General features: G+C 34.9%; 2 protein-coding genes across 4 annotated transcripts; both read left to right on the top strand.

Moving 5' to 3' along the window:
* The first annotated feature begins 187 nt into the window (after positions 1 to 187).
* On the top strand, positions 188 to 5125 carry LOC8284432 (phosphoserine phosphatase, chloroplastic). Of its 3 annotated transcripts, none has more exons than XM_002514611.4 (8): positions 188 to 379; positions 957 to 1186; positions 1904 to 2036; positions 2123 to 2230; positions 3381 to 3474; positions 4103 to 4252; positions 4329 to 4382; positions 4655 to 5125. In XM_002514611.4, the coding sequence occupies exons 2-8, from the start codon at positions 964 to 966 to the stop codon at positions 4778 to 4780; spliced, it is 888 nt and encodes a 295-aa protein (XP_002514657.1). In that variant the 5' UTR covers positions 188 to 379; positions 957 to 963; the 3' UTR covers positions 4781 to 5125. The 3 variants fall into 3 exon arrangements, with proteins under 3 accessions (XP_002514657.1, XP_048229365.1, XP_015571925.1); XM_048373408.1 differs by having other exon boundaries at positions 197 to 379; positions 847 to 1186; XM_015716439.3 differs by having other exon boundaries at positions 198 to 379; positions 951 to 1186.
* Positions 5126 to 7363: 2238 nt separating this feature from the next.
* On the top strand, positions 7364 to 12031 carry LOC8284431. Its single transcript, XM_015716586.3, has 3 exons — positions 7364 to 9239; positions 10133 to 10563; positions 11151 to 12031. The coding sequence occupies exons 1-3, from the start codon at positions 8390 to 8392 to the stop codon at positions 11943 to 11945; spliced, it is 2076 nt and encodes a 691-aa protein (XP_015572072.1). The 5' UTR covers positions 7364 to 8389; the 3' UTR covers positions 11946 to 12031.
* Positions 12032 to 12536: the final 505 nt, after the last annotated feature.

The following is a 12536-nucleotide window of genomic DNA, read 5'->3' as shown; positions in this document are numbered from 1 at the left end:
ATAAAAAGTTGAAAAGACCGATATAAGGTTTGATTTTTAGTTTCATTAGGTTTATTAAAAAATAAATTAAAATCTTTATTAAGTTATATTTAATAGTTAAGGGGTTGAAGGGATTAAATTGTTAAAATTTGAGTATCCAAATATTATTTAGCCTTAGAAGGGAGTATTTGGAAATTTACTAATAAGGTTTGGTTAATGGCTTATTTGCAAGTTGAGAATTTTATTTTTCTTTTGAAGTTTTCACAACCTCACCAACCAACGGCATGTAAAAGAATCGGCACCAATCCAAACCAAATCGCGAGAGCGGAAAATTCGAGCAGAGGGATCTGAGAACAGAAGCAAGGAAGCTCACAAACAAATCTAGAGCTACAATACAATTGTAAGTTCTCTTTTTCTTCATTCAATTTTCCTCTTTTCTTTAACATTTCTATTATTTGGAATTGTAATTTGTTTCAGCTAACTGTTTGTTCCCTGTTTGGTTAATTAGCATTTCTGTTATTTGGAACGTGATTTGTTTTAACTAACTGTTGTTCCTTGTTTGGTTAATGAGAAATGTTAAATCTTGATGGACTGTTGATTCTTTGGCTATAGTAAAAGTATTGTGCTTTCTTTGTTCTTGGCATTTTTCTCACTTACCAAACAGAGAATACACGTTCAGTTTTAGTGATTATGCAATGCTTGTGGATCTGCGGCTATTTAAGTTTTGCAAGTTACTAGTGCATGGCTTCTTGTTAGTTTTTCGAATTTTTCTTTTTTTTTCCTCACTAGATGTCTTTGTTTCTGGCTTATTATTTTAATTACCTAATTGTAGAAACTGGGTTGTTCTGTTTATGTTAATTTGGACAGTGTCTATATCATGGCAATAGAGCAGTTGCAGCACTGGTGAAATATAATGGCATTGCAAGTTTCTGGGATTCACTTGTGCTTTTGTTTGTTCATTAATATGCTAGCAACAGATTATTTATGGAAGGGTTGGTGCATTCACAAATCGGTCCTGTTCGTATTACTTGTAGACAATACCGCTCTTGTCTCATTCCGGCATTTTCCCTACACTTGAAAAGTAACTTCATTGGAGTTAGAAATTTGTCCATGAGACTTACTCAAGCCTTCAATTCAGCTACTGCTTCTGTTCAACCTTTAGATCCTGCCAAGGTGGACCACTTTGACAATCGTCTTCCATCCAAAGGTTACAATCATTAACTCCAAGTATTCTATTTTGACATGTACTTTTAAAAATAATTAGAGAGATACTACATTTTACACAGTTTCTTTATTGAATGAGTTGATTTCAATGTGTACTGGGTTAAAGCCTTATATGAGTTAATTGGGATCATATTCATTCCAAGTGAAGATATTCATCTGAACTTCAGTGTTGAAACTAGTATCTAAAGAAACATTGGATGCCATCCTTGTAGCTGAGAATTAAGTTGACGAATTTCATTTTTTGCTTTAATATTCTTATTATTATCTTTTCTTTTTGGGAGAATGGAGATTTTTGTGACTTCAAAAACTCACTAAAGTAGACGGTCACACCTTCTGCAAGGCCTTATACAACAAACACAAACAAAACAAGGTAGACTACCGAGGTGAAAATCTGCAGTCTGTCTGTAAAACTCCAACTCATGCTACAGGATAACGCGACTGTACAAAAGAAAAGCAAAAGCTCAGACTGCTACTCGAATTGTGGGAATTGTAGCTTTAAACAATTTGTTAAGGACCGACTAAGCTTACAAAACATTTTGGGCTATAGAAGTTTTAGCACACACTACATTTGACATTCCAATCACCCAGAACTATTTTAGAATGCCTCTTTATTTGCTTTTGCTTATGAGCCTTCCAGCTTTACATTGTAATCTTGGTATCCATAGTTTTGTAATTCTTGATTGCTTAATTAAATTAACAGAGGTTCTTGAGCTCTGGAGAAGTGCTGATGCAGTATGCTTTGATGTTGATAGCACGGTATGCCTGGATGAGGGCATTGATGAACTTGCAGAGTACTGTGGAGCTGGAAATGCCGTTGCAGAATGGACAGCTAAGTAAGTTCCAGTTGTCATTTCCTTAAATTCTAAAACTATGTTACCTCCTGATATTAGTTCTGATCTTAGTATTTGGAGTTTACCAGAGCAATGGGCGGTTCTGTTCCTTTCGAGGAGGCCTTGGCGGCAAGACTATCCCTGTTCAAACCATCTCTATCTCAGGTCCATGATTTTCTTGAGAAGAGACCTCCAAAGTACGTTAATTTCTTAATCATGCTTTAACTTTTCACTTTTCTTTTGCTTTTTCTTATTTTTTTTTAAATGTCAAGGGTTTTTTTTTTAACAGTCTGATTTGCTTGCCACATCATTTAAGCTTTTCAAGAAAAAGTTTGAAAAGTTTTTATCATTGTCATGAAACCGTAGACATCTAGGCCCATTCCTTTTCTTGCAATTATTCATGATTGGGGGATGTTGATATGATTGTGAAGGTGACAAAGCCCATTTGACACACACCAAAAACCCATAGTAGATGGCAGACTATATACTGTTCCCCTTTTTACCCTTTATACTCTTTGGAAAGAAATAATCCTATAGTGAATTTATTATGGAGATTTAGACTCAACTAACTAGAACTAAATCACAAACTACTTCAGGTAAGCCACTTGAATGATTTCCTCCGATCTATTCTGACGAGGCTTTTTGGTTAATGAGATAGTTATAGATCTATTCCTTCTTTAACTTCAGGAGGCTCTTTTGTTACTGAGATAGGCCACTTTAAGTATTTCCCATTACATGTTGATCTATTCTTCTTTCCCTTTCTGCCTTCTCTTTCTTATAATGTCAATCCAAGCCATGTTTCTTACATTTCAATGTTGTTAAATTGAAATTTTTTTCATTTGATTGTTATATGTTTAATGCATATTTTAATTCAAAGAACGAGCTACAGATTTTTTTATTGCATGTGGACTAAAACAACCGTGGTAGTTTTTTTTTTCTTCTTTTTTTTTTTTAAGTAATATATTGATCATTACTTGCCTGCTTCAAAATGAGTGAGAATGTTTTATTATGCAATGCCTCACTTTAGGATACTTAAAATCTTATTATGTGGCTCATCTTACTTTCTTTGCTTATTAAATGTCCTTGATTCCAACGAAGTTACGTATCACCTTATTTGGATTATTAGTTGAAAAGATGTTATGCATAAATTCTTTTATTCAAAATTTCAACTAACTTTGAAGTTTATACTGCAACCAGTTCAATTGTTTGGCCACCAAATGCAAGAAAAGGATCTGTATTCCTATTATTGAGCCTCTTTCCTTTACCTCCTCATATACCATTTCTTGGGGCACCTCAAGTAAAACCTAGATTTGAAGAGTCTTCATTATTGTTGTTTAAATTCTGCAGGCTTTCTCCTGGCATAGAAGAGTTGATCAAGAAGCTGAAGGCTAAGAATACCAATGTTTATTTGATATCAGGAGGCTTTCGTCAAATGATAAATGTATGCTACTGGATTCGAATAATGTTGTATTATTGTTTCTTATCTGATGTGTCATAGAGCTTTGCACCAAATAAAGACTTCTATTTATAATACTTATAATAACTTGATGATACCATGGGAACCATATAGAACTACTGCATGTCTTACTAAGGAGCTTTATAATAACATTCCAGGAGATCTTTGCATAATATGCAGGCACCTTCTAATGATTCAGGGATCATGGCATATGTTCTTTAAACTCTATTTGTTGGAAGACCTTCAATTTGGTAACACAGTGACAGCTTTATAATAGTCATCTTGCATTTCTGAAAGTTCTTAAAAGACATTAGTTTAATTGATATGTGCACTGGCTTTTCATGGAAGAGCTCTACAATTTTGTGTTACAGCATCTGTAGGGAAAAGAAAGGCAATTATTTAATTGGTTGTATGCTCGATTCTGATCATGCTTCACCCTTCGAATAAAATGTTCTTACACTTAAATATGCAGAAGACTAGCATTGCATTTTAACTGAAGAATTTTGTTACTGTTTGCATTTGAAACTCAAAACCGTACCTTTTAGATTTTTTGCTTTTCTGTGGGATAAATTAGATACCAAATGTTTATTATTAGTGAAGATTTTTGTTGCAGCCTGTTGCATCCATACTTGGGATTCCACCTGAAAATATATTTGCCAATCAATTGCTCTTTGGAAATTCCGGGGAGTTTTTGGGTTTTGATGCAAATGAGCCTACTTCAAGGAGTGGAGGAAAAGCAACAGCCGTGCAGCAAATAAGGAAGGTCAGTGTCGTAACTGTATTAGTTCTGTATATAGTTTCTTAGAGTACATCTAAAGCTGTTTATGATGATAAACCAGGTTCAAGGATACAAGTCTCTGGTCATGATTGGGGATGGTGCAACTGATCTTGAGGTAAGATTCATATTGTAAAACAAATCATCTTTAGGAGATTATGGAACTACAAGGAGATAGACTAATCCACACTGGTATATTGTCAAATCTGAGCCAAATAACGAATATGTTTACTGCCATTAGTTGCAAGTTATAATGAATGGTTTTACCTATATGATTGACTAAATCTGGTTGTTTGACAAAGAAACTGCGGCCTTATGCTATCTTCTTCAATATGTGTCCACACTGACGTTATTTATTATATCATTTTGTTATTTGTCTATCATATGTAGGCTCGTAAACCAGGTGGTGCTGACATGTTTATTTGCTATGCTGGTGTTCAACTTCGAGAGGCTGTAGCAGTAAAAGCTGATTGGCTGGTCTTTCATTTTACAGATCTAATAAATTCCTTGGATTAAGTGGTGATCTTCTGAATTAAAATGTTGTTATGTTTCTTCCTGGTTTCCCATTTTATTACCCAAGTAACCTTTATCAGACAACCGCTCCTTTTTCTCACTTATTGCAATAGGTTATAATTATTTGAGAAGATCAATAAAATTTAGTCTGTGATGTTCCTTTAAGGTGTTATGATCGAGAGTTTCTGGGGTGGGAACTGTAATAGACACAAAAAGTGTGAATTAATATTCTGTGTTTTCACGAATTTGCATTATCCTGAAATCTCCAGAAAGTTGGGACGAACTGAAGTGAAAGTTATGAGAAGTACACTCATCCTTAACTAGTGGAAAAGATTTTTCTTTCTTCAATGTGAATTTCCAATTTTCCATTCTTGAGGAGATTTGCTTTTTCCCCTTCCTGACATCTGTAATTTGCATGAGTGGATGTCCAATACTGCACAGACCCAAGAGTGCCGAGGCAGGTCAGTCCATGTGGCTTTTCAATCCTTTAACATTGTTGTTTCAAGCTTTTAAGATGTCAGCAAGCATAGGCAGCCTTCCCCCCACCAAAGAAAAAGAAGGGCATAGCTATTAGCTACACCCTTGGACCACTACCCTGAAAAATAAATAAATTGGAAAAGAGGCCATATGCTTTTTTTTCTCTTTTGTAATTTGGTTGATGTTGCTATCACTTGTATGAATTAAACAGTGGCATACTTGAGCAAAGATTTGAAGTAAGCTGGATATTATTAGTTTACTTCATTGATTACATTGACGTGATTAAATTAGGTCATACTTAAAGACACCTGAAAGTAGCTATCAGAATGTCAACATAGATTTGGGTCCTATTCTGAAAGGAAAACTGCACATATAAAAGCAACTTTAACTTTTTTAATTAAAGTCTCTTCCTTTTTCTTACCTAATCATGTGCAATGTCCTCTATCCTGTATAAATAAGAACTCATGTGCAAAACCCTTTTCAAATGGCCCTTTCTTCACAGAATGAGACTGCCCCAGGAAATGTGATTAGATAGTCCCTTCCACACAATTATGTTGATACTTTTATGGATCTTTCCCTTGTTGTCTTCTCTAAATATCTCAGTCTGTGTATTGAGGTGACTGAAAGTATTATCCAATTCTCAAACAAACAAGAAGAAGGAGGAAAAACTGAAATGCTTTTCATGTTAGCACTCTTTCAATGGATGGTATTGCTCGTGGCAATCTATTGAACCATATTGAAAGTGCCAAAAGTTCCTACTTATCCCACTTTCATTGGTTGAAAATTTAATTTAATTAATTATTTTTATATATAGTTTAAAGAACTATGCAGTTATTAAACTTTGACACCAAATATTATATACCATTAACTGCCATTTCAAATAATTTCCCAATCATGCTGCTGAATAAAGATGCAAAGCTCAAGCCAATTGTTTATGTTCTGAAATCTTTGTACAAGAAAAGGGAGGAAGAATGAGAGTCTCATTCTCCAAGGAAACTTCTCTTGCTTGATTAAACACTTTAATAATCATTTTAATTAGAGGGCCTCTCTACTAATAAGTTAATGTAAGACCCATGTAATTGTATTTGACAAAAGGCATGAAGAGATTGGTCAGCCGAGTTAGTTGGTGAGGATGATATTTTTCCAATTATATGTCACCAAACATTGTAATTGCATGTAGGTTTCTTGTTGTCAAAAATAAGGAAAGGGGCGATCAAATCTAAGCTTCAGTCCAATTCCACTTCAAACAAACAAATGCACTAATCAAGTTATTATTATTATTACTATTATTATTATAAAGTTGGAATTCCACCTTCTTATCTCTCCAATCTAATACACTGATATAATAATATCACTGAAAAATGTTAATCTTATAATATATCTTAGTAAATTAACCAATGATTTAATTACCCATTATCTCTGTATAATATGTTATTCTTGAAAACAAATTACACCATGCACAGTAATTTATAAGAAATGTAAATAAAAACCACATTTTTCTTAAATACAACTTTATAATATTCTAAAAGACATAGCTAACAAATCAAGAGATCCTTATCATCATCTATGTCTAAAATTTGGTGGTCCTTTCTTTAAACTCTACTTCAGCTCTTGGTGGATTCCTAATTGACACATGCCTTCTGAAAAATGGACTGCCTTGGACATTAATCTAAAAACCCACATATTTTATTTAGTTTACATAATTCTTTTCAAAATAAACATCTTGATTGACTGCTCCACACAATTTGCAACATTAAATATCTGTTTCAGAAAATAAAAGTAAAATTAATATACGAAGCCCTTTTTCATTAAAAATTGTTTGTCTGAAGCAACAAAAGGCGAAAGTATTTATATTTTTTAAATCAGAAAAATAAATTTAATATAGTGACCACCATGTTCGAATCTTATCATAACTAATATATTTTTTAACATCTCAAAATATAACTGACTATTTACATTAGAAAATAAATAAATTAATTCAACTGTAGATAATATTTTTAACAAAATTAGGATTTGGATTTGCTTTTGGACCGGATGAGAAAGCCGGCCTCCAGATTTTTTTCTTAAAAAAGAAAAATTGAAGTAATTGTAAACAGAAAAATAAATAAACAAGCAGGGTTGTGTGTATTGTAATTGATCTCATTGGCAGTGAAGAAGATAACGTTAGAATGGTCTTATTACCTCAAGGAATCCACCCTGTTTTTCAGCTCCAACAATCGTCTTCGAAAGTTGGGTCCTTTTATAGGTTTTCTCTTCTCAACTACTATTAGTTACTATAGAAAAGCTTACCCCTTTCTCTGTCTGTCTCTGTCTCTCTCCTTTTCTTTTCTGAAAATAAAAAGCAGTAATCTTTCTTTGCATTGCACTTTCTTATTTTGGTGTTTCTGGTGAAATGGGTGATTTCGATTAATGGGCTTCACAGTCGAGTAGCTGTTTTCTATTGGGTAGAGCTTGGTTATAGTACCTTCTGCTCCAGTTGCTTTCTTTCTTTAGTTTTTCTTTGCTGGGTTCCTGTTTTTTTTTTTTGTTGTAAGAAGGGAGCTTTACTTGACAAATGTTGTTTTGTTGCTTCGGGGAGGTTTATTATGGTGCTTGCAAGTTGCAAGTGAATGCTGTTTAGATTAATGCTGTTTTCTCCCGAATTGTTCAGATCGTTTGATTCATTCTTATGGCAAAATGATTTCAATCGACTAAAATTGGCATATAGGCTGAGGAAGGGATTTTAATCAAAATTATTTTGGAATTTAGATTGAGGAAGGTAACATTGTACTGGTTCTATCGGAGTAATTTAGTCCTGCGGTATTTTCTTTTGTGATCTTTGTAGACTTGCCGGGTTCTTTATTCAGTATGGATGCTTATTGCTGATATTGAAATTGCAAATTTTAAGAGAATAGAGGGAGAGAAATTACTCTGTCTTGGTATTGGTACAGCTTTTGCATTCTGGAGAAGCAGTTACGGTATCATTATTTGATATATGAGTTTTAGGGTTTTGGATGCTTTGGTTTAGGTATCCTTTTTATCTCTGATTGATGGCAATTTCTGCCTTGGGGCTTTTTGTGGTTGAAATTGGTATAAAGCGGAAAATTAGTGTTGTAGAATTTGGTTAGTACTCGTTTCTTTTCTGCGGGAGCAGAAATGGATTTGTGGGTTGTTGGAGCAGCAGCTGCTGCTGGATATATTGCTAAATACTGGCAAAATGTTTCCAGGGACAAGGATAGTTTATCAGGGTCTGAGCTCTCCAAATGTGAGAAACATGAAAACCCCAGCTTTCCCTTATGCAGATCGACTCGGAGAAAGAAACTAACAGGAGCTGCTAATACAGGTGAGAAATTTTCAGATATGTACCGGTTAGACAGTGCTTCAGAATTAGAGGTTTCTTCTAGTGCTTATGCTGAGAAGCGTGGAAGTTCAGGAGATTATGATGAATCCAATATACTTTCTTTGTCAAGCCCATCATCTGGAGTCACAATGAACGAAATCCTAATTGGAAATGGGAGTGACAATGGACTGAGGGATGATACCGGTGATAATTCTGGCAGTCCTTGTACTGGTGAAATGGATTCTTTTCATGAATCTAAGATGAAAACAAGCTCTCTTAGGACCAAAAACATACATGGCCATTTTATTAAACCATTAAATTCCTTAGAAAGCTGCCTAATGGCTCAGTTGTACAAGGAACACACGAAAATGGAGGAGTATGTGCTTAGTGTCTTTCCATCACCATCCAAAAAAATGAGGCCACTGCTTGTTACTGATGGAAACCAAATAATTAACAGACTAAATAATGATTCTTTTAGTGCATCCATTGGTACAGATGACAATAGGCTGCCTAAGGATGAAAATGCTTGTGGGGTTCCTCCACTACCAAAAATCAGCAAATTCAATGTCCCCAAGAAGATAAAATTCAAAGCAAGAGAAGTGTGCAATGGAAGATTCAGCAATTCCCATAAAGCAGGCAGTGGAAGGCACTTCCATTCTCAAAATGGTAATCACTGAACTTAGTCGTTAAGTTTATGCAACAGGTTCTAGTTTGAGAAAAATTTTAATGGAATTATTGTTCTAATGCTGCTTAATGATCTTGAAAGTTTACAGAGTTTCTTCCTATAAGGGCTAGTTTTTCCCATAAAGAAGAGATGCATTTGTTTGTTTTGTTTTAAAAGTTTGAAAAGCATCCTTTTCTATTTACTTCATTCTTATGTTTCTTGCTAAGGAAATCTGAAGTTATGTATTTACTTGATATAAAGCAGATTGCATGTCCACTGCCATCATATGTTTGCTATATTTACTTGTACTTTATTTAGTTGCCACCACTAACCTAATGAAAAGCCAAAATTGTCATAATTATCTTATTCTCAAAAACATGTTATGACTTGTGAATTCCTGAACCACAGGTAGACCCAAAAGTATAGTTTCTTTTTCCATCTTCTCTGAGGCAGCATCTATAATTTTTAGTTTTTGTCATTTATTCTATAGGTAAACCAAAATAATAAACCATAGACTTGGAAACAAGTGTAAACTTGCATCCTAGTTCTATTTGCACTAAAATGAATGGATTTAAAGATTCTGAACATTGCTAAATTGTTATTAGAGGTGTCTCTTTCCTTCTCTCAGCTGTAGTTGTAGCTTACATATGTTTAGTGCAATATAGTTTTGCAAAAATCTCTTACCATTGACGCATTAGCTAGTACTGTACATGGTCTGTGTGTATTATTGTGTTTATGCACACATGTATAGTCTAGTTTGTGATCCATTACACTGTTTAGATACTTTGCAATTGTTGCGTTGGTTATTGTTTCTAATACTTGATACTTCGTATATTTTCCAAGACTAATTAATAACTGTAACTTAAATCTGGCCTATTCCTTCTCCTCTCATCAGGTCCGCTCGATCAAACATATTTATTCTGTTTGGGTATTTCAGTTGGCATAGCTTCTTCACTCTTAGCTAGTAGAAGAGAAGTAGACAAACTACAAGACCTGTTGAAGCAGACTGAGAATTTGGTTCAAGATTTACAGGAGGAACTTGAGATGAAAGATTCATTGACAGTGAAAGAGCTAGCTGATGAGAAATGTGAATCACAGGATACATGTGAGAACTCCTTGCACTACAGGGCACTAAACCCTCTCTTTCCTTTACAGAATGTCAATAATTCAACAAACAATGATGGTAAAGAGTCACAGTCTGAGAGGGCCGAGGATAATTCAGAAGACATGAGTAAAATTGAAGCAGAGCTTGAAGCTGAACTCGAGAGGTTGGGACTAAACATGAACAAATCAAGTTTGGAAAGAATATTGTCTGATGGTGTTGAGGTAAAGCATACTTATCTACTTATCATTCTACAATCAGAAACTTCAGTTTCCTGTGTTCTTTTCCTTCTCGTAAAACTCCGAATTATTTAAAGAATCGTAATTCAGCATCATTTGAAATCTGTTGTTCCAACGATACCATGTAAAATTGCAAACCCGGAAACTAGAATATTTAGGCTCTGTTTGGTTAACTTGCTTTGTTGGCTTTTCTACTTGTTACAAATATATTATTTAAGATTTGGGTTTGCATTATTTATTTTATTGTCATTTATGAAGTATAACACAGGTGTTGGTGACTTGACATGCATTTTCTTTTGGTACATCAGAATCTCTTAAAAGAGAGGAGGTACAGGGTTTGAAGTCACAAATCCTGACCTATTAGGTTCTTGCATTACAAGGCAAACACTAAACTACTATTGCTACGAGCCTAATGATACTTGACATGGAGATTAGTGCAGGACAAAAAATAGAAAGAGACCACATTTTGTCAATTTTCGTGGCAGAGTTGCACTCTTGTGTATTGTTGTTTAGATGATTGTTTCTTGAAGTTCTATTCCACATGTTTCTAATAGAGGTGAAATGTCATGCAGCTTGATCCAGACGTTATAGCAGACCTCGCTCAAGGTGAATTGAGGGTTGACATGTTCAATGGGCGAGCTGTTTGCCAACCTGAGTCAGATCGAGATAAAAGTGGTACCCCGACAACTCACAGTGGAAATTATGCAGTTTCACCCCAAGAGCTGAGCCTGCGTCTGCATGAAGTCATTGAATCCCAACTTGAAGAGCGTGTGAAGCAGCTCGAAATGGCCCTTCAAAACAGTCAGCAAAAGGTGCTACTGATGGAATCTGAGCATAAGAATGTCTGGAGGAAATTCTCAAACAATGAGCTGACATACTCCTCTGATGAAGAAAGTCCAATTACTGAAGAAAATATCAATTCCACAGCCCAGCCTCTGGTTATGAATTTATCAGGGGATGCTCTAGAAGCTTACAATGAAGCTTATGAAGAGTTAATGAAGATAAATGAGTCGGAAGAGGATGATTCGCCATCCACCGCATATGAAAGTATGCATCCATATAATCAGATCATGCTACAGTGTTGTCAAGATGGCGCAACAAATGGGTCGATGACTCGTCTCAGGAACAATAAAGAGATACCATCATCAAGAGAATCATGTGGCAGTCAGTTAAAGGTAGCAATAAAGCATAGCCAAGGAATTCAGAAGTTGCTATATGATGATACAAGCGAGGATGAAAACAGCGGTAGCAGTGATGAGATGGAAAAGCAATTGATAAAGCAAATTGTGGAGAAGACCAGGAAAGGCTCTCCAGTAGTGCTAAATGCTCAAAGACTATTGTTTTCCATGGATGAAAATAAACGTTGATTTAAAGCAACAGAAATTTTTGCAGTGTATAGATCTTTACAGAATTAACATCTATTGGCATTCAATCTAATTATCCATTGATTTTACTTTCTGAGCCCTTTTAGGTTAATGGGTCAATTTGGCCCCTGAACTAAGTATCAAGTCCTAATTCACCCTAAAACTAATTTCTTGGCTTAATTGGACCAAGACTTCCTATCCTTGATTCAATTTGAAGACAAATGCTAAAGTGAAATTTTACCAACATGATGAAACTCCTGAAGTAGAAAATTCATTCTTAATCTATGATCCAAATACCATGTATTTAAATCAGCTAAAAAGATTGGAAAAGCCGAACCATTTTTCAAACTTTCCTTTTTTAACAGTCGCCAAAAATTAAGGAATAGTGCTGGTACATTTGTAAGGCCTACGTGAAGACGAGCTGTTTGAGAGTAAAGCCGAACCATCCATCGCGGTGGTCAGACGGCATATTGAAGTTTTCAGCTAAAGTGTCTGCCACAGCTAATTTTATCGATCTTTGGTAATATATTTCATATCCAGTACAACAGAGATGGTGTACCTTCAGGGCACACGGTTTCCCGTGAGAAAGAAGCA

Source organism: Ricinus communis, chromosome 4 (assembly GCF_019578655.1).
Source record: "Ricinus communis isolate WT05 ecotype wild-type chromosome 4, ASM1957865v1, whole genome shotgun sequence".
Classification (NCBI taxonomy): domain Eukaryota; kingdom Viridiplantae; phylum Streptophyta; class Magnoliopsida; order Malpighiales; family Euphorbiaceae; genus Ricinus; species Ricinus communis.
This window is presented reverse-complemented; position numbering and strand designations above follow the sequence as displayed.

Excerpts from the sequence above, each read along its gene's own strand:
- LOC8284432 (XM_002514611.4), top strand. The coding sequence starts at position 964 with ATGGAAGGGTTGGTGCATTCACAAATCGGTCCTGTTCGTATTACTTGT. Across the intron at positions 4,253-4,328 it reads CCGTGCAGCAAATAAGGAAG|GTTCAAGGATACAAGTCTCT; the intron begins GTCAGTGTCGTA and ends ATGATAAACCAG. Across the intron at positions 4,383-4,654 it reads ATGGTGCAACTGATCTTGAG|GCTCGTAAACCAGGTGGTGC; the intron begins GTAAGATTCATA and ends TATCATATGTAG.
- LOC8284431 (XM_015716586.3), top strand. The coding sequence starts at position 8,390 with ATGGATTTGTGGGTTGTTGGAGCAGCAGCTGCTGCTGGATATATTGCT. Across the intron at positions 9,240-10,132 it reads GCACTTCCATTCTCAAAATG|GTCCGCTCGATCAAACATAT; the intron begins GTAATCACTGAA and ends TCCTCTCATCAG. Across the intron at positions 10,564-11,150 it reads TATTGTCTGATGGTGTTGAG|CTTGATCCAGACGTTATAGC; the intron begins GTAAAGCATACT and ends AATGTCATGCAG.